Raw genomic sequence first — 22139 nt, forward strand, 5'->3', positions numbered from 1 at the left:
GGTGGTCTATAGAGTTGCTGCTCACAGGGAAAATCTTCCCCTTCCTTTTCTTAAAAAAAAAAAAAAAAAAAAAAAAACCAACAACAAAACTTGGAGATAGGTGTGTCAATCATAAAATATTAAGCCCTTTGAGCCCTATGGCTCCTGAGTCCCAATGAGCTGCGGTGAAGGAGCCCGCACACGTCAGCACCACACCTCAGATGGCATTTCAGTTTGAAGGCCCGCGCCCGTCAGAAAATAACCAGTTACTTTTGAAGAGCCGGAGAAGTAAGATCAGCTGCTGAAAATCTTTTTCCACGGAAAACAAATTGTCCTGAAGCCCAAGTGTAGTGCCCTAAGGCGAATTGATAATAAGGACATAGTGCTACATCAAAAGAACTGAGGGAAAGAAGGGAAAAGTCAACACATGTTAATGGTTTCCTTCTTTTCCTACAGTTCTTTTGATGCAGCATTATTCCTCATTACTTTTAGAGAACAGCAAGGAACTGGCATGGCGATCAGCTTGGTATGAAGAGAGTCATTAAGCTTGCACACGTTAGCTGTCGATGCTCAATCTGAAGCAGTTTCCTGTCTGGCCATACGATGGCGCTAAACTCTCACAGACGTTGAGGAGGAAGCAGCCTTAGAGATGGATGTGATTTCAGCAGTAACTGTGATAGCGGACTCGCAGGTGTATTGTGCTCTGTGTCACATATGCACACAAGCCCCTTTATAATAAAATTTTAGGCGGAAAAGCACACTAAAAGAAAAAGATATCGAATTCAATCTTGCTCTGTAATTCCGAACACGCGTCACAGGTTAATTTTACCAACTGCGAAGCAACCACAATGTCGTTTTCTAAATAAGAAACTCACAAGGATAGCGACCGTGTTTTTTTTGTTTTTTTAAATCTTCCGTGAAGCCTGCACCTTACGTTTGTTTGTATGCAATCTAACTATTACTATTATTAACCCCTTCCTTGCGCCGCATATTGCGGCACGGGGGGGCTAGAGGGTGAGCGCAGCGCTTCGGTGCTCATGACGGCGTAGTTCTGTCATGACTTCGCCCGCTCATTAATTCGCCAGCACAGGCGGGTAATTAGTGCCGCGTGGGCGGAGCGGCAGCAGCATGACGGCGTGGTTCCATCATGAGCATCCAAGGGGTTAAAATTTAAAAATATGCACGGAACATTCAAACTAGAGCATGCTGCATGGTACAACTTTCAAAGGAAAGTGCTTTGGGGCAGACGTACTGCGATTGGATTCGCAAAAAGTGGTCAAAATGTGTGCATCAAATTTTGGGAATCCAGTGGTATTTTGCAAACTGACTTGCATGTAAATAGATCATAAAATACAGAATAGTCATGGGTTACAATTCGACCTATCATGAATATAGATTAGGTAGATCGAAAATTAGAATCCACTGCAATTCATTGCATCACGGGGGATGGGGGTCAATATGTCCGTGATTGCTTTAAAAATAAGAGAAATGGGATGCATTTAAAAAAAAAAAATAGAAAGTTCATAAACTTTTTTTTCTTTCTTTTTTCTCTCATTTTTAAGGAGAAAGTAGTGGTCTCATGCACCACTGCCTACTCCCAATAATGTTTTTGTCAACTTCTACATAGGAGAAGGAGACCCCTTCCAGTTTACAAAAAGGTTACTACTACCTTTGTTTAGTCTGCAAAATATTAATGTTTTGGGACCGGATTTCGGTCGCAAAACATTAATACATCCCAAGTAAGAAGGGTTAAGAAAGGCAAAGCATTGGGAACAACTTATTTTGCACCTCAAATATTGTTTTATGTCTTTTTCATCCACTGCTGGCCTCGTAGTGTGGTGATAAATCACCTGAGGAGAATGACAACCACTTACTGAGATTGTGACAGGAATGAATGAATGAATATAAGCTTTATAGCGCGCAAACTTAGCCCGGGGGCGTCAAGGCGCTTGGAAACAAGGTCAGACGAACATGTGTGAGAAGGGACGACTGTGGTATTTTCTTCCTTCATGAAGCGTGGCCAAAGTATGTAGAATACCAGAATAGTTCATTTCAAGCAGAGGCACTTTCCAACTAATGTGAATTACTTACCCCATTTTATACCTCTCTACCACCGTTATGGAGTGGTATTATGAAGAGTTGATAGTATTATCCATTTATATGGTACTCAATCCACACAGTCAATAGCAGTTAATTAGTTACTCCACCAACTCTGAAAATCAAAGCATTGCAAAAAAAAAAAAATAAGAAAAAAAATGTATTCGGTTGGGGAGAACTTGCGTCGTGTAAAATGATTAAATATATGTGCAATAAAGTTTTCCCATCCGACACCATTCATTTTTTTTTTAAAGTCACCTGTACCTATTCCTTTGAATATTTCCTAGTGGGTAAAACCACTGCAGCTGTTAGAGCATTGTGATCAGAAATGTTGCACACGGCTATAATAGTACATAACATAGGTAGGTTACGTACGTGAATATCAATTAATCATGAATGGAGTGAAAGGGACTAGAGAATGTCTACTATGTTTCAAACACTGCCTCTTTATAGCGTATGAATGCCATTTGGATTTCTTAGGGGTGTGTCATTGTTGGTTAGGTTTATATTTTTATTCCCCCTTTTAGTCTCTATTTTTGTGCTCTACTGTGACTTTCCCAGTAAAGCGGGGGGTAGTGTTCCTTAACAATTCCCTATAGATTCTTTTTATCTGGCCTTTTTAATGATATGCGGTTTTGTAATGATATGCCATTTTATATTTTTATTGAATTATTTATATTGTTTGATATAGCTTGTATTTCATGAATATCTTGTATTTATTGTACTCTTTTATGACTATTATTGCGGATTAAAGACAGTGATTGATCGATTAGTATAGAGGGACGGACGGGGCTGTTTATAGTTTCAATGTTCGTCTATGGGGAGCCACAAAAGACCCACTACCTTCACCACACAATGGCATCTACAATAGTCGTGCCTTGGTATTGAGCGAAGCAATGAACTGTAGACAAAGGGAGACTGGTGCTACATACAATATTCTATCTGATCTAGCTGGCCTCCACTGAGAAGCAGAGACTGCATTCATGGATGCCAGAGGTGGTTCAAGGACACTAAACAGCTAAAAATGGATGGGAACAAAACACTATTACTTCAAAAACCACCAACCCAATTCCAAGGGCAATATCCGTTTTCAAGCAGCATTTTGTAAAGGAGAGAGTGGTCTATTTGCACAGCTTGTGTGGTGGACATACTGCATCAAATAGTGCTTACCATAGACAGTCGTAGCGATGAGCTCCCTGAGCTGGGAGATTTCAGCCAAGGCGACCTTTACTGGCTGACGTTAACAAATGACTCCCTCTTCGCTAGGGCCATGAAGCGCACTTGGAGCTCATGCACCCATCATGGGTCAGATTTCTTCATGTAATATGTCACTGTCAGAAAACATGAAGCTTGGCCACATTCATCAGGCACAGCCTGTCACAACATTTGGAAGCAATTGTGCGATCCGGTCGTTTAAATTGTGCGGTGGAGTTTGCTCTTGCAAGAAGAGTATGCCCTTCGCATGGTATTCAAGTTACTCTGCAGCGCGTGAGTAAATCGGGTAAAAGGAAACAGACTGCTACGGAGCAACAAGACTGAACCCAAGAAGGTCACTGAGCAGCCACACGTACCATACAAAGTACCCTCCTGCAGAGAGGAAGGCTGGCTTCAAGAGACCGTGTACACCAATGGTGCGGTCAATCACCACCGGAGCCAGCCAGAAGGGGCAGGGTACCACTGCAAAGACAGCACCCCGAAGGAGCCTGCCCCTGGTGTTTGATGCGTCACTAAACAACTGCCCCGGAGAATTCTATTTACAAATGATCATCTGCCGCTGTGCAGTGCTCTGATCCTATTCGAACTTATTTGCAAACTAGCCATAAAAACGTAGTATGGCAGGAATTCCATATGTGGCAAATTGATTTTATTGGTATCTTGGCAAAGGAAGGAAGCTTTCTAATTTACAAACAGTATTCCTGCTGGTGGTAAGTCAGAAATAAATCTAATCGTTTTGCCTAGCTCACCACCTCTACCCATGTTTTAGCCAATCTTCAAAACGGCTGGTTTCAGGGATATTTTGTGGCGTGATGTCCAATCTTAGGCATGGAGTTTAAATTGGCATTTTCCTATACCGCCTTATTCGTCAAATATTATTGTTCTCTTAATCATAGTGCTATGTGATCAGGTATATCAAGACGAGTGCCTAGAGTTTCAATGCCCTGCTCGGTGGCATCTGAAAACTAATTTGGTCACAAAGAAAACTTAGTACAACCACATTTCACCCACCTTGAGAGAACCTTATTGATGTCCCTTCCAGCATCACCCTTATCTTTTGCATCATATTTATGTTCAATAAGGATGAGAAATAAAAGGATGCAAAAATAAGGTTTCCCAAACTCTGCACCCAGAATCAGGAAAAACACGTCAGCATGCTGGCATCATGTATTTAATTGCGTTTTTAACAGCCATAACTGAACATAGCTGCAATGCTTGATTTGTTAAATAGGTTTAGAGCAGCCAGTTTTATATAATAATTGTAAAACAAACAGGTTTTCATTCTGCAAGAACTGTTTTTACGTTGGGGGAGTGAGGGGGCAGAGGAAGGGGGTGAGGAATGGCTTTTAAAACTTTGAAGACAACTGGGAATCTACTCCCAGGTAGCAATAGAAAGAAATCCTGTATGCCCTCAACTATTAGTAAGCTTCAACTTTTCTCATCAATTTGTGCTGCATTCCAACAATCTCTAGCATAGTTTGTGATTTAGAATACTGACACGCTGGCAAAGCAACGGGTATAGAAAGCTTGATAAGAAAGCCAACTTCTCAAACGATTCAGACAATCCATAAATAGATGTATGAAGCTCTCAGTTTTTGATATAGAATACTGGCATGCTAGAGCTAGTCCAGGTACAAATAAAGGGTACAGAAAGCTTAAAAACAGGCCACCTTCACATAGGATTCACACGTAATCCATGAACGAGTGTATAAACCACGCCCACTGCACCAACACCAACCACCTATAAATTTGCCCTAGAGCCTAATGCTACTAGTAAGATTGCCCTCCGGACCATTCAGAAAAGCATACATTTTTGTTGCAGTAAGAAAGTTCTGAAACTACAGCGTTTATTTAAAGTAATATGCTTACGAAGATACATAAAAACCATCAACCAATTGTGCTTTTTAAACTTCTTTGGGTAATTGATTAGCGCGGTCCTTGGTCTTCTAAAGATAGTTTTTAAAGGACATTCTCATTTCCAAAAAAGCCATCTGTACTTCAAAAAGTTGCTCTTAATAATTGAATTACTGGTGAACTTTAAGGACAGAAACGCTAAGTGTACTTTAATTGTACAGTGACCCTGTACACAATCCACTGCCTTGACGTCGCAGATTTTGACTGTCCATATAGATATTCCTGTGACAATAGCAAGAGGGTAAAAGTACTGCAAGATACCAAAATCTGGGGAACAATGCCTTCAGATCCCAACAGAACAAGAGAATCTCCATTTGTTTAGCAGTAAAGTGCAAGGGTGGTCTTAAGACATAAAACAGTTAAAAACAAATCAAATTAAGATCAGCGAGAAGAACGCCCAGATAGCCAGGTATTCTGGTTTACAGATGAGCTAAAAAGAAACACCAAAGTCAAAAGGGAAAGAGTGGTTTCTAGATAAACTCTTATTATATTTTCTAGTTCGCAAAACAAAAATAACCTGAACAAAAACGAAGTTCTAAACAGAAGGCCACAAGGTCAGCTTTTCTAGTGAACATTTGGTAACCAGATTAGTTGGCCACACAGATTTTCGGACCATGTAACAGTGGATGGCCTGCTAACAGCAGGGTTCACCAAAACCTCTTGGAGAGGAACAGGATCCCCAAAAAGCTGCAAAGCAAAACACTGAATTCACCAGGATGAGTGAACAAGAAAGTAATTTGAAACATCAGGAAAGATGTACTACTCAGTTCCTGGATCGATGACTGGCTGACTCTTAAAGTCAAGATAAAGCCCCAGGTTTTATTAAATTGAGGGAATTTACATGGTTTAAGCTGTTAAATGGCAAGATAGATTATGTACTGGGGACAACTTTCATGCAAGGTGAGCAAAATACATGCAGTCAATGTACCATCCAAAAGAACAGACAGTCCCCAAGTAAGGCAACAAATTCGTTTTTCGTTAACTGCATTTGTTGAATAAAATTTGAATATACATTTACACCGGATACTAACAATGAAGCTATGTAGGTATGGGACAGAAACCATGCAACCAAATTTAAAGCCTTAACTATCGTTGATGCAGCTAGCAGTTTTCCTGGATTTTGAAAACAAATCAATAATGTTCCTAGTCTCATGAGAACATAACGTGAACCTGATTGGAAAAAGTCCTCCATTGGGCAGATCTCAATACCATACTCCCTCCATTTGTCAGGTCGTCACAAAGACTTCAGATTTATTCCTGGCGTGATGCTCTGGGAGCAGCAGGTACTTTCGACAGGTCGACTCACAGATAGGAAACATTTGTGTTTTACAGTATCTTAACAATTGCATTACTCAATATAATCTAAACACAGAAGTACTTTTTGGGATATTTTCTCAGCAAAACAGCAATCAATTAGGTAATTACTTCCAGTTCTTGTGTGGAGGAGGACCCAATGGGATAAAATAGTTTGCCACTTTCACAAAGATGATGACGTTTAGAAAAACAGCAGGTACAAATTTTGCGAAATTAGGTTTTACAAGTTAAAAAAACCTCAAAAAATGTATTAGAATTTTCAAGGGAAAAAGGATATTTTCTGGAAAAAACTCCCACAAATCTTTTTGCTAGCAGCAGTTTTACTTTCAAGTGAAGTGGACAGCCTGCTCGACAATCTGCTTAGTCTAATAGTGACATGTCCTTTTCTCTTCATTACATTGTGCCCCTATACACTAATGGCATCAAACACCGCAAACCAATATCAAATCACAATTGGGTAGGGTGTTAAAAAAAAAAAAAAAAGTTTTGCAGACGGGTTAGATTAAGGAGTGGCAAACAGAAAATTGATACATTGTTCGCAAAAATAAAAACCAGAAGCCATCAACCATGTGAATTCACTCTGCCCATCTACTTTGAGAAAGAACCACAGATTTTAAAGGATGGAAAAAGTAGGTGATTGACAACCTTTTGTAACGGTGTTCCCCGACTTTAAAGGCACGTGAGAATCCAATATTAATATTAAAAACACTTCCAAAGAACAGAGTCCTGGGGGGAAATTAAATTGGAAGAATGATAACGTACGATTACTAAGATCAGAATGCACACATCCGTCTCATGGTGTGTGCACTGGACTACGCATGTTATTAAGCGAGTCCGTGAAATGATCACTCCCACGTTTGATTCACGCATTTGAGAAGTTTGTATATATTATTAGCATTTGAAAGTGTAACAAAAGATATTTTGACATTTCGCACCGTTTCACTAAGCAAGATGGGACTGAAACAATGAGGGAGTCCCAGGTGGATAGACAAAAGGTGGAGGACAAGTACAAATCCCACCTCCCACAACGCCCAACAAAGAAGCGACATCTCACCCTCTCCGAGGGAATACACCTTGAAGCCAGACATTTTCTTGGACAGGATAGACTTGGGCAGGTTCAGGAGGGCAGGGTTGTAGACGGGGAAGTCATGGTAGTAATTCTCCAGGATCCATACCGCCACTCGCTGGATACTGTGTGAGGGAAACAGAGGGAAGGATGGAGGGGGAAACAAGGGTTAGGGGTACAATATCAACTGCAAACAAAGGAATGAAGGCTGTTGAGACACAAGGAACATGCACATAAAGGGCAAACGTGGCACAGCACAGAGGGATATAATCAGATTTCCACAAATGCAATTTATGAAAGGATAAGCATCACTCAAAATCTCATAGCATCCTTCCAAAAATGTACATCCAGAAAATTAGCAGGTGGATAACAGTGGTGTTCTTGCTTTTGTAGGAACAGAGGGAGGAAGGTGGGAATAGCTGAAAAGCAAGAAGCAAAACACAGGCATTTAACATAGCGCAGGATGCAGGTTGATATTTCACACACTGCAAGATGGCTGTCGAGGTGTCACCTGCATCATTCTTGTTCCTGAGAAAAGGAAGACAGGACACAGAACCATCTAATAAATGTCTGTACATACAGATGGGTGCAGTAGTAGGCTTTAAATTACAGCTAGCCAACGCAGGAAAATAATTTTAAAGAAAACATGGAAATAACCTAATGTCATATGTGTAGCTCAATTCAAATGACTGAAAAAAACATGGTGGGAGAATGGTCATAGGAGTGCCCTGAAGTAAGTAAAAGCCATGACAGGTTCTCAACTTATCGAATTCGAGGTTCTATGGTTTTTCTTAACAGATGACTTTGAATGGAGCATGAGGTTTTGGAGTTTCTGGAATTGAACAATAGCTCATCACGAGGGAAGGAATTATTCTAAAATATTGGCTTATTATTCTAAGACCACTGTCCCACTCTTCTGAGAACTAAAATTGTAAGCTTGTATTATATTCTGCAACCATAAACTTTTATTAGAACATTGGAAGGTTGGGAGCTCCACTGAAGTCAATGAAGTGTTTCCGGACTAATAATGGCTGGTATAATCCTTCTGTTCCAACATTCCCACATTTGCCTTTCTATTTCTTCCTTTTTAATTTAGAACAATTTACCCTTAGTGGGTGAAATATTCCAACAGCCTTATAGACCTTCTGCGGAGAGTCATATCGGCTAATAGTCCTCTACCTCGTTATAGGCCCTCAATAATCAGTATAGCCATTGGCAGAAGGTGGCTATAAGGATATATTAGAATAATGGAAAGTCCCACTGAACACAATGGAGCACTTAAAGGCCAATAATGGTCGGTACTGACCTTCTGCACCAGCATTCCAATGTTTGCATTGGTAATGTTAGCCTTCATCAGTGGGATATACTGCTACACTACATTATCTTTGTAGTTGTCAATTAAACTCAAGGGTCTTTGGAGGTTAGTACTTTTTTTTTCTAATCAGCACCCTACAAGACATCTGCCTACAGCACCGGATTGAGCCAAGGGCTGGATCATCACTGAGGTCAAGACACCTCTCTAAACAAAGTGAAGAGATGGGAGCCTGGGATCCCACCCAGAGCAAAGTTTACCAAAAGCTTTGCAATGCCGCAGCAACGTTTTAATTCATTCATTTTCCATCAGAGGTCCTGAAAGAGAACAAATCCCATCTGCACATTTCTGACTCAAATGCCTTTCGAAGGAGGTAACAAACAATCTTCCTGCATCTGACTTTCTTTGTACCTCACATATGGCTGGAGGGCGGTGGGGTCATGTGCATCCTATGAAATGCTTATCTCTTTTCCTGCAACCTACGTAAACTTAAGAATTCCCAATCCAGAAGCACACTGTCAGGAACTGCTGCATTTTGAAAGTTTGCATAAAAGAGTCTGCCAACTTAAACTTAAAAAATAGATGGTGGAGCAAACTGAGCAAGTTCGCTTGACAGGCAAATATAAATTACTTGATTATATATTGTTCGCAATATGAACAATTTATTTCTCCAAAGCTGATTAGGTGGTGTCAGGCAGAAGAAGGTGACTTGTTAACCTGAATATTATTTGATAGTAAGTCTTGGGACTCAGCCCAATATGTCAATTGAAATATGTCTGCGAGGGAATGACTGTTTAAGGTAAGGTTACCAGATATCCCCCATAGCATCAGCGATACTGTTTTTTCATTTAACAGCTAAATACATCTGGGAGCTGTGGTCCAGGCACACATCAACTAAACCGTGGGAATACAAATTCTAAATACCAATTGTTAGCCAATAATATGGCGCTCAATATCACACATTGCTCTTTAAATCTTCCTTTATGGAACGTAATTTGCTGTAAAATCTAAATTCATCCACATTGGGCGGTGAACAGCGGCACAGAGTCATTGAAGTTTCTCAATAATGTGGAGTTCGGGCCCAAATAATACTGCAGTTGAATAAGAAAATGTCTGAGACCTAGAACCCCTGGTGGGGTTTGAAATGGCAATGTGTAAGGCAAATAAAATGCAATTATTTTCATTTCACTGAATGTAAACAGAGGCCTCAGTTGATGCCAATATTTGAGTCAGTGTAAAAATCATCCCAATCTTAAATGCAAGGATAGTATTCATGGGATCAAAGGGCATTTGTTGAAACATACCCTGGGATGGAGACTGGCTGCACCAGTGGAGCTCATCAGGTCAACCGGAAGGAGATTGGCTTAGAGCGGCAACCTGGCTGCCATGTTTTAGGTGGTTATGTGACCGCTAGCGAGCAGGATCAAGTGCGTCACTAGTCTACCTTGGAGGACTACATCAAAACAAAGGTCCATTTTTACAAATCCAGAGAGGTAGGTTGCTCTAAGACTGCAAACCTGCCATGATAACCATCTTATACTATACAGCCAGCACATTAGGACTACAAACCGTCCATGTACCCAGGATAGCTAGACTGGGCTTGGCGCTCTTATTTGTGGCTAAAAAGGTTTATGCAGGAGAAGCTCAGTCTTTTGAGAGAAACTCCGCTAGTAACGTTTGGCCCTGTTCAAGTACAATGTTTTTACTACTCTCCAGCCTGTGTGGATTTTTAAACGCACACTATATCTTCTCTAAGGTATAATAATAACTTTACTATTATTAATTATTTCAAGGAACTAGACAGACTCTCTTTAGGTCAACGTACAAATGTTTTTCTACTTATTGAATGATGGTTTGATTATATACATATTTTTATGTTTGGAAACTAATATGAACTAATAATAATACATTTTTTTAAGTTAACTGTGTTACAGCAAGTTGGGTGAAAATCCTTGACATTTAAAATGTGCTTAAGTCAGGGTCAGCACATATACAGCACACTACTGCAAAACGAACTGCCCTTTAACACTTCCTGCACTGACCCAAGGATAGGGAGGGTCTATTTGAGGAGAAAGGGTGGAAATATTTTTTTCCAGAGCATGTATTTGCCTCAGAGCACAAGCGATGGGGTGCACAGGTGACCAATGAGATGCCAAGGCTGCAAGTCCCCATTTCTTACTTCGTCTTTGTTTTGGGATGTGGGTGGTTGGTACATCTTTATATTACACTTAACTTTCAATCAGGAACATAATGGCAGGTGAGTATATACCACAAGTGTGTTTCTTCCAAACTTTTATCCCCAATGGATTTTGCTTTTTTTAAATGCCAACACTATTCTGCCACTATGGAAACAGCGAGCCAAGCATTTCATATCGAACAGATCTCTACTGGTAAAATAGACTAGGTAGCGGAAGGTCACCAAACACTGCACATTCAGAAGTGCATTAGCTAAACTTTTTGCTTGCTCTAAAAGATGCACAATCGATTTGTATGCAGTAAGGAGAAGCGGGAATCTGCTCTGCTGTACAAGACAGGTGAATAGGTCCTCCATGCAGAAGACATGGTGTATCGATCAACGCCCTTCGAAGCGACAGCGAGTGATTAGCCAAGGGTCCCTGAATGAACAAGCGCAGTGCATTAAGGATGCATCGGAGTGGACATAGATGGCAATCGTCTAACACAAGTCCCCCATGCCCCTGATTTACCTGAGGTGTCCGATGTTGTAGAATCTGCTGGCTCCATCTGTTGATCGAACCACCTTGATGGTGAACTGGGGCTGCAGCTGCCGTAGCTCCAGGAGCACTACAGCCAGGTAGTGCACAAACAGTAGCGCATCCACCAGGGACACTGCGTACTGCACAATTCCTTGGTAGTTCCGGTCCTTCGAGTCCAGGATGCGCACACCATAGAACAGCCAGTAGGAAATCACCAGGAGGAAGACCAGCACCATCAGCAGGGCCCTGAAGACAAACACCCGGGGGAAAAAGGCCTTGGGGCGGCGAAAGAAGAGCGCCCAGCTGCCGAAAAGCAGGATGAGGAGCTTGAAGGCCACCGAGATGAAGAGGCCTTCGCAGGCCGTGCCGCAGGGCTCTAGCTGATCACGCCACAGTATTTGAGGCAACAGCATGAAGGCGATAGGTGAAAGAAAGGACAGCAATGCCAGCGCCCCACCCAGGGCAACGCCCAGGTGCCGGGAGCAGTCCAAGTGAGCACTGTCCTCCATGTCCTTAGTGATGCGTGTAATGTCATCGTGAGAAATACTATGCTCCGAGGTACCAGTCACAACTGTTGTGGTTTCGCCCCAGTTATCATCCTGTTCAGACAAACAGAAGATATCAATGAATTGCCTTTTTCAAATCACAGTTAAACATCTGACATTGCACAACCAACAAACGAGAAGCACTGATTCCATATCCCTGAAGGACAACCAAAAATACTTACATCTGGCCCTGCACATACAGGTCCTGAAAAATGACTCTCTCAAGGCAGTAGGAGATTGCTGTACTGAATCTGAATTTAGTGTGCCCAGTCAGAGACTTTTTCACTAGTTGCACTGCACTCTCACTTTGCCCTTATGGAGCAGCCGCCAACACTTTCTTTGCAAATATCAATTTTCCATTTCATAATCTTTATTTCGGCAATACATGCCCTAAAAGATGTACATACAATGACAAAAACACATTTCTCATTTTAAAAGACATTGGATGAAGAAACAAATTCATACTGATACAAGTCTGTGTGGTAGATAACTCAAATCAGTCAATAACCTCCACTCATCAGCTGGAGAATTTTTCTTTGTAAAGTGCATGTGCATTAACCAAGTTGTAGAGTGTTCAGCACACCCCTGCGTTTTTGCCATATCGCCATGAGAAATTTTGCAACAGAAAAAACCCACTATAGGTGACAAGTCGGTTTTAAGAATGCGATAGGCTTGCATGCACTGTGTAATTTGCATGTTTTTGCATAAGGGCACCAGCCAGTGCCTCCCTCATTGTTCGATAGGCGGGGCAATAAAACATGATATGTGTTTCAGTTTCAAGGTCACAGCTGCAATTAGGACAATTTTTCAAAGCCGCTGAAGACCATTTACATGTAAAAGCTCTGATTGGTAATGTACCATACCTCCACTGCAAGTACAACTTCCTCGTAAAAACAGGCAAAACATCATCCATTACAATTTCAAAATGATAAAAATCCTTGGCCTTTAAAAAGCAATCTGTTAGAGTGCCGCTGTGTACACTGCCGGTAGAGGCAGTTAATTTGCTTTCATAAAAAAGTTTGGACAAGCTTTTTCTTGAGGTCCTAGGGCAAGCAATTTCAGGGTTGTGCCACACTTGGGGAATCCCTAGCATGAAAAATTCATTTTTAATATATACAAGCCACTGGATTTTCAACGCATTGGGTAGCCTTAGGATATTCAATAATTCCTGTCTATAGGGAGATCACTCCGGGGTGCTCCATAATCTCCTCCAAAAGGCTAGAGGCTTCAGGCCCACAACCTAGTCTTTTGGCCGAAGTCCCATGTCAAGTCTGATAGGTAACAGGGGAGTACTAGTGGGCAGCGACAACAGTTGCCTGAGAAATTTATCTTCTATGCCCACGATCTCAGGCCTACAGGCATGCCCCCACAGTTCACCCCCATAAGTAACAGCCCCTCTCACTTGTGTTTTGTAAATCTCCACAACTGGTCGGATAGGTTTTATTGTAGAGGTATTGGATAGTTTTAAAATACCCCCTAAGTTGGGACTGCTTGAGTTGAGACTTAATTTGATGCGGGGCCCACGTCATATTTTCATTAAGGGTTACCCCTAGATATTCAAAAGTCTGCACTCTTTCCAGTCTAGTTGTTCCAATTACGGGGTTGGGTCTGGTGTGCCGGGGGATTGAAAATCATGAATTTTGTTTTCAGGGCGTTGATTTCCAAACCCCTTTCCTCACAAAATCTCACAAAACCATCCAAAACCTTCTGTATACCCATTGGGGATTTTGAGAGCAGCAGGGTGTCGTCTGCGAACATTATCGCAGGCACCCTGCTGCCAGCTAGTTTGGGGGCGTCAATATATTGTATCCCATTTAAATGGGAAATTACCCCGTTGACATAAAGGCAAAACAGGGTAGGCGCCAAAACGCAACCCTGTCTCACCCCCCTGCCAACGGGGAATTTTGCCGATAGGAGGCCATTTCTTCCACACCTGACCCGTGCGGAGTTATCCCGGTGGAGGCGTATTAAAATGTGCAGGATTTGATGGGGAATGCCCAATTCATTAAGTACAGCCCATAACTTGCATCTTGGGACCAAGTCGAAGGCTGCTCGCAGGTCCACAAAGACAGTGTAAAGGCTTCCCCCCTCGATCTTGACAGACTTCCAGAACAACATGTTTAGCCGGAGAATCTGGTCCGTTGTAGATATATTATTTCTAAAGCCTGCCTGGTAGGGGCTCAGTATGGAGTTTTCCTCCAGCCAGTCCTGGAGGCGGTCCAATATTAACCTGCCAAAGATCTTTTGCGGGACGTCGATCAAACTGATCGGCCTGTAGTTGGCTGGGAGCAGAGGTGAGCCCTTTTTGAAGACTGGGACAATCTCTGCGCCCAGCCAAGTACCAGGTATTGGCATCCCTCTCAGGACTGCGTTATAAATAACTGAGAGGTATGGGGCCCATACTGCAGGTTGGTGTTTGAAAAGATCACCCAGGAGCTTGTCCAGTCCCGGGGCTTTCCCCGCTGCCAGTTTGGTAATTACATCAGTGACCTCCTTCACCGAGAAGTCAATAGTGTCTAAGTGCCGTATTTGATCTGGCAGCAACCCCCTGTATCTCCCTCCATGTTAGTAGGTCCTGCTGCGTAGAGGGTTCAGAAGTGCTCTTCCCAAACAATTTCAGCTATATTTACCTCCACAGCAGCCGCTGGCTCTGCCGAGCCTGTATTTACAATAGACCAGAATTTACGTAGGTCTCTAGCTGTCAATGCATTAGATAGACCAGTCCAATTGTCATGGTTCCATTCCTCTCTTGCGTACTTCATTACACGCTTATAGTTAGCTCTCAGAGTCTGTACTACTAACTTAGCAGCCTTATGTTTTATGGCAGAAACAAGTTCGGCCTTTGCTCTTCTGCAGGCGGAGTTGTACCATGTGGCCCTGCTACCCTTTACTGGGCATTTAACAGCACGAGGGTAGAACACATCTGACAATTTGTGTATTAACTGATCGTATAGGGTCCCCAACTTGTAAAGAGAGTCCGGAATGTGTTCATCATTAGTTACAGCACTGATCTCCTCTAGAATAGGGAGGACTAGAGCATAGAGCTCCGAGACTTGCTCTGGTCTTTCCACTATTTTCACCCACTTTATTCTTCTCCTACCATTAGTTAGGATCATTCTCGGGTCCGGGGCACCACTGGCATCCAGAGTCTCCCTTGCGACACCAGGCATGGTAATTTTTAAGCTTAAGGCATTGTGGTCGCTATCATTTTGTGGAATTACAGAGAAATCCCTTATTGTGGCCCAAAATCGGCTTTCCACAAATATGTGACCCAGGTGAGACTCATGGCCCAATTTGTTAAAAGTGCATTTTGGGGAGATATCTGATTTGACACGCCCATTGCACGCCCTAATGGAGTGCTTAAGAGTTAGTGACGTAATTTGGACCGCCAATGAAGTCCATGGCCTAGGGAATGGAGCCTGCAGTGACGGCATTGCCCAATGCGCATCCTCCTCCATAAAGCCACCATCTACCAGGCCTGCCAGTGGCTCGAAGTGACAATTGAGGTCGCCCCCATTCACAAGCTGAGCACCGCTAGGAATGGAGCTTATGAATGAAGACAGTTCCTCAACTGTTTTAGAAACCTTATTTTTCAGAGACTGGAAGGATTCCCTGGCCGAAGCCTCCAACACTGGGACCCCTGTTAGTACGACCACAAGGGGACACGCTTCTGGGGGTAAATTCATTGCCAACTTGTTTGGCGGGCAGCCAACTACATGGGTTTCCCTTTGAGCAGTTTTTTCGGAGTCCATCTCTATCCTTGGGATCTCTGCCACTATTGCAGCAAGACATTAACAATAGTGTCAATATTAGTAGGGGGCCTTTGCACTATGGCTCCTGCACCTACTGGGAAATTAGAGATGTCAATTTGAGATCCCCCGGGCCCTTCTTAGCCCCCTTAGCACCCTCCCTCAAGAGCTTTGTAACCCTATCCAAGCCCTCACCAGCCAAAACAGTAGCCCTTTCTATAGTGGACAGCCTTGACTATCTGGGCTAGTCTGGCTTCCAGAGGACCAAGGAGAGCCTTGCAAACCATACTCAATTTAGCAATCGTTGGATCTTCTTGCATGAGTGCAGTATTGGCCCTTGCCCCCCCCCCCCAACAGGCCTGCCCTTCCTGTGTTGCAATGTCCATCATTTCCGCGCAACCAGGAGTGTTTACAAGCGCTCCCCTGTCCGGTGTCTTTTGGCGTTTAACAGTTCCTGTGATAGGCGCCTTTCCAGAATAGTAACTTCATTGGATAAAAGCGAGCTAGCTCTGATAATAACATTATCCAGTGTTCCTACTGTGTTAGAGGCCGAAGTTATAGTTTTGCTCCTCAGCTCGCGGCATGCCATCTCAATCTATAGCAACCACCCAAAGATCAGTTTCTAAAACTTGCAGGTCTCCTTATCTCACCCACATGGGAGCTGAAAAAGCCAAGGGATATGGCCTGGTCCGGTCTCTGCCGATCTCGAACAGGCCCGGGCTTGGCCCGGCACGCGTCCGTGCGCGTACTGCGTTGCGCTAGGGTAGGTCACAAATATAGGTCGATGGGGGAGGGGCGGGAAGAGCACGCAGCATCGCCGCGCGGGCTGCTGGTCCTCGCAGTCCCGCCGGTCTTTACCTCAGTCTCCTGCTGCCAAAACATCCAAACACCAACGCCTTGCTCGAGCGGCTCCCGCGGAGCGGGTCTGCGAGGCGCTATTTAGCACACCTGTGTGGGGAGGGCGGGAAGAGCACGCAGCGTCGCCGCGCGGGCTGCTGGTCCTCGCAGTCCTGCCGGTCTTTGCCCCAGAGTCTCCTGCTGCCAAAACGTCCAAACACCAACGCCTTACTCGAGCGGCAGTATAAGCTGGCCGCTGTTCACGGTGGCACAGCCGTGGTCCATTTTCTGCCGCTTTTCACCATACACTCAGTTCACTCCTCGCGCCTCGTTGCGGCTCATGCGGTGACTCTCAGTGTCTCTCAGTGGGGGGCGGGAGTAGGGAGTGTTTTGCCACTGAGGAAACAGCTCACTCAAGTAGCTCTTACAGGCTACAGGCTGCAGATTTCACCGAGAGCGGCCGGGCAGCAAGGCAGTAGCTACAGACCGCCTCGGTGAAGAAGAACCGAGCCGAGCCGCCTCAGGGCACCGAGGCTCAAGCCCCAAGCTCCGCTCCGCCCCAAGGCTCACAAGGCTCACCTGGAGGGTAGAAACTCGCCCCCACGCAGCCACACACCGTGCGCCACTCACCGCCCTCCGCCGGCAGCTCCGGTCCTGTGGGTGATTGACGTGGGGCTCGGACACGGCACCGGCTGGATCCACAACCAAAGACTGCCGCAGTGAAATTAGGACGACGACGGCCGCTCAGCCTGAAGTGTCGGAAGTGCGGGGAGACCCCCGGCGCTGAAACTGATATTTTGACAGTATTTGCCAATGCCAATGCCTACTAGGGAAGCCTCTGCCCGCTAACAGCGGACAGCCCGCTGCCTTTCCTTTCCTTGCCTCGGGTGCGGCTGTGGTGCGGCTCTCGGCTTCCCGTGTCTTCACTCTGCTGCACCCTCCGCAGTTTCACCTTCATATCCAGATTTATATTTGTTACAATACATGAAAAATACTGCAACTCGAACAGTTTCTCGTGTACTTGACGGATTCATACCCCATATGTACAGTCACTAAACAATTTTATCTGAAACAGTTGTTCTGCCCTGACAGGACCACTGTTTTTTTTAAGGTCGAGCCTGGGCAGTGCATGCGCTGCTCTGCGAAGCATGCTGTATTCAGAGTATAGCCTTGAAGCCCCACCCACACTCCTTTCCTATTTGTCATTGGCTTGTGTCAATGTCCTTCGTAAATGCTGGCTTCTGATCAGTCAATAGGCTTGTTAGCCCCTCCTTAGTACCACCTAGTCTTCATCTGAAACCTACCACGAGGACTGGCCCTTTTACTTCTATTGTTACATGGTATGTTTTATTTTGTCTGTAAGCACTATTTTCTTTAATGAGTTTGTCCTTCTGTAGGCACGCAATGCTTTCCTGCAACATTCAGCATGCCATGCGCACTTTTACTTTCCAAGCAGCCTGGGACAATGGCAGCCACTTCTTTAAAGTGAAATAGGTCACGCATTTACAAGAGTTTGAGCTATTGCCATTGTAAATGACAATGCCTTTTTATTTAAGTGTTAATTATCAAAACAGATTAATAAAAGGCATTGTCATTTATAATACCAAGACTTTACACTCTCGCAAATGTGAGACCTATTGCATTGCAAATGCTTGTTGTACTATATTTTACCTAGGTCCTGAGGTTAACAAAGTTACCCTATTGATGTTTAAAGATGTGGGTTTAGTAGGTACGGACTTAAGTGTACAGCACAAGGTCAGTCAAGATTTGTCATACATAAAACCCCATATTTATCATACTCCACTCCCACATCGCTATAAAGTACAGTTTTTGTCTACTGTCTTCCCTAAATAAAAACACTATATAGCTACAAATATAATCCAACGGTTTATAACTATTACACTTCAAGTGGCATTTTACAAAGGTCCTCTCCATACGTTTATAGTTCTTTCCCACACTACAATAAATATTTCTGTAACAATGACCAGTCGAGGCCTTGATTACCATAAGACCTGTCATCTTGGTGGCACGAGAAAGATATTTGTTGTTGATGTGACCTCAAACAGAGAACCACTATTATAAATACTCCTCAAATTAGCTTGTAGGTCTGAAAAATAGCTCTCCCACTTTATCCAATAAATAAACATCTACCAACCCCAATGAGGGTTTTAAATCATACTTTTAAGAGAAAACAAAACTAAGTTACTTACCTGTAACAATGACTGTAAAGCCAACAGACAAACATGGTTACATTCTTCTACAATTTTGTGGTTGAATCCACTTCGGTCTTTTGAAAATTCAAAACTAACCTCTGAGGGTCACCAGAGGCGGTGTCTCCTTGCACCCAAAAGAATATCTTCCTAAACAAATGTACGGCCTCTGCTCAAGGATGAATAGTTTACTTGCTTTTCACCCTCTGTCTCTTTTTCCTTTTCACTCCTCTTGGTCTATCCTTCAGCGCTAACTAGCATAGGTGGAAGCGGGAGTTGGATAATTACAATAAATTATAACAACTGGAACTGAGATGTCCTCATGACATGGAGCAATTTTGTAACCCTAGTCACCTACAGCATCTAGTATAAGAGAGAGAAATTCAAAGAAAAACCTAATTGCACAGGGCACGCCCGGAAGGGTGTGACTTTACCCTCCTATACAAAGAGCAGAAAAGTGGTAGTTAGAAAAATTTGAGTTATTCTGTAATGTAATCAAGGTCAAACATCTGTAGACCAAGTGCTAAATCCTTGTGAAACAACAATTAGCCACACCTTGGAAATAAATGACAGCACCACATACAGTAACTAGGGCTAAAGAATTGTTAAAATGGGCTGCGGTGAAGCGCACGGCCGAAGCCACATAACGCAAGCGGGCAAAGCGACATGTAAGAATATCTACTTGGGATGAGGCATTGATCGCATTAGCCCATACGAATGACAGGCCTCCCTGAAAAAACAACATCACACTGTGAGCCTTGGTACACTCTCTCCCTACCTTGGCATTGCCACAATTGTTTTGTCTGCTCTCACAAAACTCCGCAATGCAGCATACTAAAACACGATACCCACAACCCGTTGGGGCACATGTGCTTATCACTCGAATGGCTGGGATTTATGATTACAAAATAGTGAAGGGGACGCCCAGCACTGGTCGGAGTTGAAGAACAGCTTATATGTACCACCTGCCTAGACGATCAATGAAACAACTGAGGGAATCTGAGGCTTAGGAGGGTTCTGTGTGTTTTGTGAAACTGTGCTACAGGATGAGATTGGCAATGTTGCAATATTCTGTGTCGATTAAACGCAACCTGTTCTGTTAGAAAAATAAAATTGTAAGAAAAGTAGTTTGAAAGGTGACAATCAGCTGCATACACACACTAGGGCCTTTGCAAGTCTTAAATAGTGCCTCTCTTGCAGACTACACTGGCGGTCTCGTACATTGTGAGAAAAGAGATCCAAATTCACAGCATAACCATTTTCAGCGTTTTGTACAGTGCCAACATGCCCCACTTTTAAAAAAAAATCGAGCAATCTGCTAATTGCAAGGTTCCTTTGCTCCAAACATGCAGGCAAAATTGTTAAAGGCATTTTAACTGCGCTTGCAAATGCATCCCCGTTTTTGCTTTTAAACAGATCTCTCTAGTAACTTTGGCACAGATCTTCGGCATTTACTTTTGTGACTCAATTTTTCCAGGGAAACAATTTTGCTGGGGGCTTTTGGCTCTTTGCATGCAGTTATTTTGTCTCTGCACTGTGCAAAGGTTCTGCTCCAGTCAATGTGTTACACACAGCTGAATATGTCTACATGCATTTACTTCCCCATACATTTTGCTTGGCCTACGCTTACTTCTCCCACTAATTCATAACACTGAAATGAGCTTTACTTTGTCCTACCACCGCTTCAGCCAGAATTCCCAACCTTGAATCTTAACATAATGCTAACAGTAGGTCTATTCGTATTTTTTTTTATTACATCGTAACTATCCTTTCCTCTCACAGAGTTTGGGAAAATGTTAGTAGTATACCACGTGAGTTGACCCCTGGGTTGGGCGCAGAGGAAGCAACTCAGCGCCGTGAGGTGCACAGCGTTACTGGTAAAGTGGGTTTCTGTGCACAACTGGTTGTTTCGATCCCTCAATAAAGATGAGGAGGTCCAGACGATGGTTCCATGGATGTCAAACACCTTCTTGAGCATGCTCATCTTCAGTGCACTACTGAGGGACAGAAGACGGGTCCCTTATGGCTAGATTTGTGGTTTTCCAGAAGATGGGCTCCAGAAATCTGAGGAGTGTTGGATCATTCAGCACAGAGATTCCCCTCAACAAAATTTCCAACCAACACCCAACTAGAGGAACTTCAGCCATGAAAGGCACTGCAGGTAATGTAAATTTGATGCAAGGGCACAGAGAAACGCAAGTAGGATGTGACAGCACTGAAACAGGAGGACCACAGACTGATATCGGCGAGCCTTGACGTAATTTAACACAGGAGCGTGTCCATTTCTGGTTGGTCACTGCCATCGCAGTCTACAAGCTGAGAGATATTGGTACAAAGGCAGAAAAGGGAACTGAATCACATAGGAACACTATCCCCAATATGATACGTATATAAATCTAAACATATTTAAAAAAAAAAGCAGAACAGTTGCGGCTTGGAAATTATCAGTGGGGGCTTCTCCTGTATAAACACCTTGCACCGAGTTCACCTATAAACTAAATAGGTAACCAATTTGGGCACTTCTCTACAACAGGACCTGTCGAGCGCAGTATTTTAAAATCATTATTTGCTTCATTACGTTCTGGTAAAGCTCTTTCTGGGCCAAGTAATTTGACGCAACTTCTGCAGTTTTAAGTATAATTTAGCTACCTTGTTTAGCATTTTATTGAGGTATTTGGGCACCTTAATTGTTGCTTGGTGTAGACTAGATTTCACCTGCCGAGGCATAACCGCCCAAGGCCATGGAAAGTCTGATCAAGCACCTTGCCTGAAAGAAAAGCAAGGCCTATCACACAACTATTAGCGGCAAATTGAAGTTCTTTAGGGTGGCTACCCGCACTGAACTATACCTCTAGATTGACCCTTTCTACGAATGGTGGCGATCGGATAGTTACTGGTTTCATCGGATTTACAGTGGGCATTCTGAGAAGAGCTGTAAATTACCATAATCTTTGATGCCGTTGAGGTACAGATACCATTCAATGAGAAGTGGGACTTTGAGACAAATCGCAATTGTATTCCAATGTTCTGAGTTCATTTCTGCTGGATGCGGACCTGTATTATTATATCAATACAATACATTTGGAACTTGAGATTGTGTGGTGTGTTACCCTGGACAATGACCACATATAGATAAATGTAAGGTTACAGCCAGTAAGGACGCCTGGAACACAACACTGGTGATTAC

The 22139-nt window shown here is 43.3% G+C and overlaps 1 protein-coding gene across 1 annotated transcript in view; it reads right to left on the reverse strand.

The window, feature by feature from the left end:
- Nucleotides 1-22139, reverse strand: part of VANGL2 (VANGL planar cell polarity protein 2) — a 282060-nt gene that overhangs the window by 23031 nt on the left and 236890 nt on the right. The window contains exons 5-6 of the mRNA XM_086945339.1: nucleotides 11603-12210; nucleotides 7574-7710 (exon numbers count right to left, since the gene is read on the reverse strand). Coding sequence (XP_086801465.1) covers nucleotides 7574-7710; nucleotides 11603-12210 — 745 coding nt within the window. The remainder of the gene's footprint in view (nucleotides 1-7573; nucleotides 7711-11602; nucleotides 12211-22139) is intronic.

This window comes from Lissotriton vulgaris, chromosome 12 (assembly GCF_964263255.1).
Source record: "Lissotriton vulgaris chromosome 12, aLisVul1.2, whole genome shotgun sequence".
NCBI lineage: Eukaryota > Metazoa > Chordata > Amphibia > Caudata > Salamandridae > Lissotriton > Lissotriton vulgaris.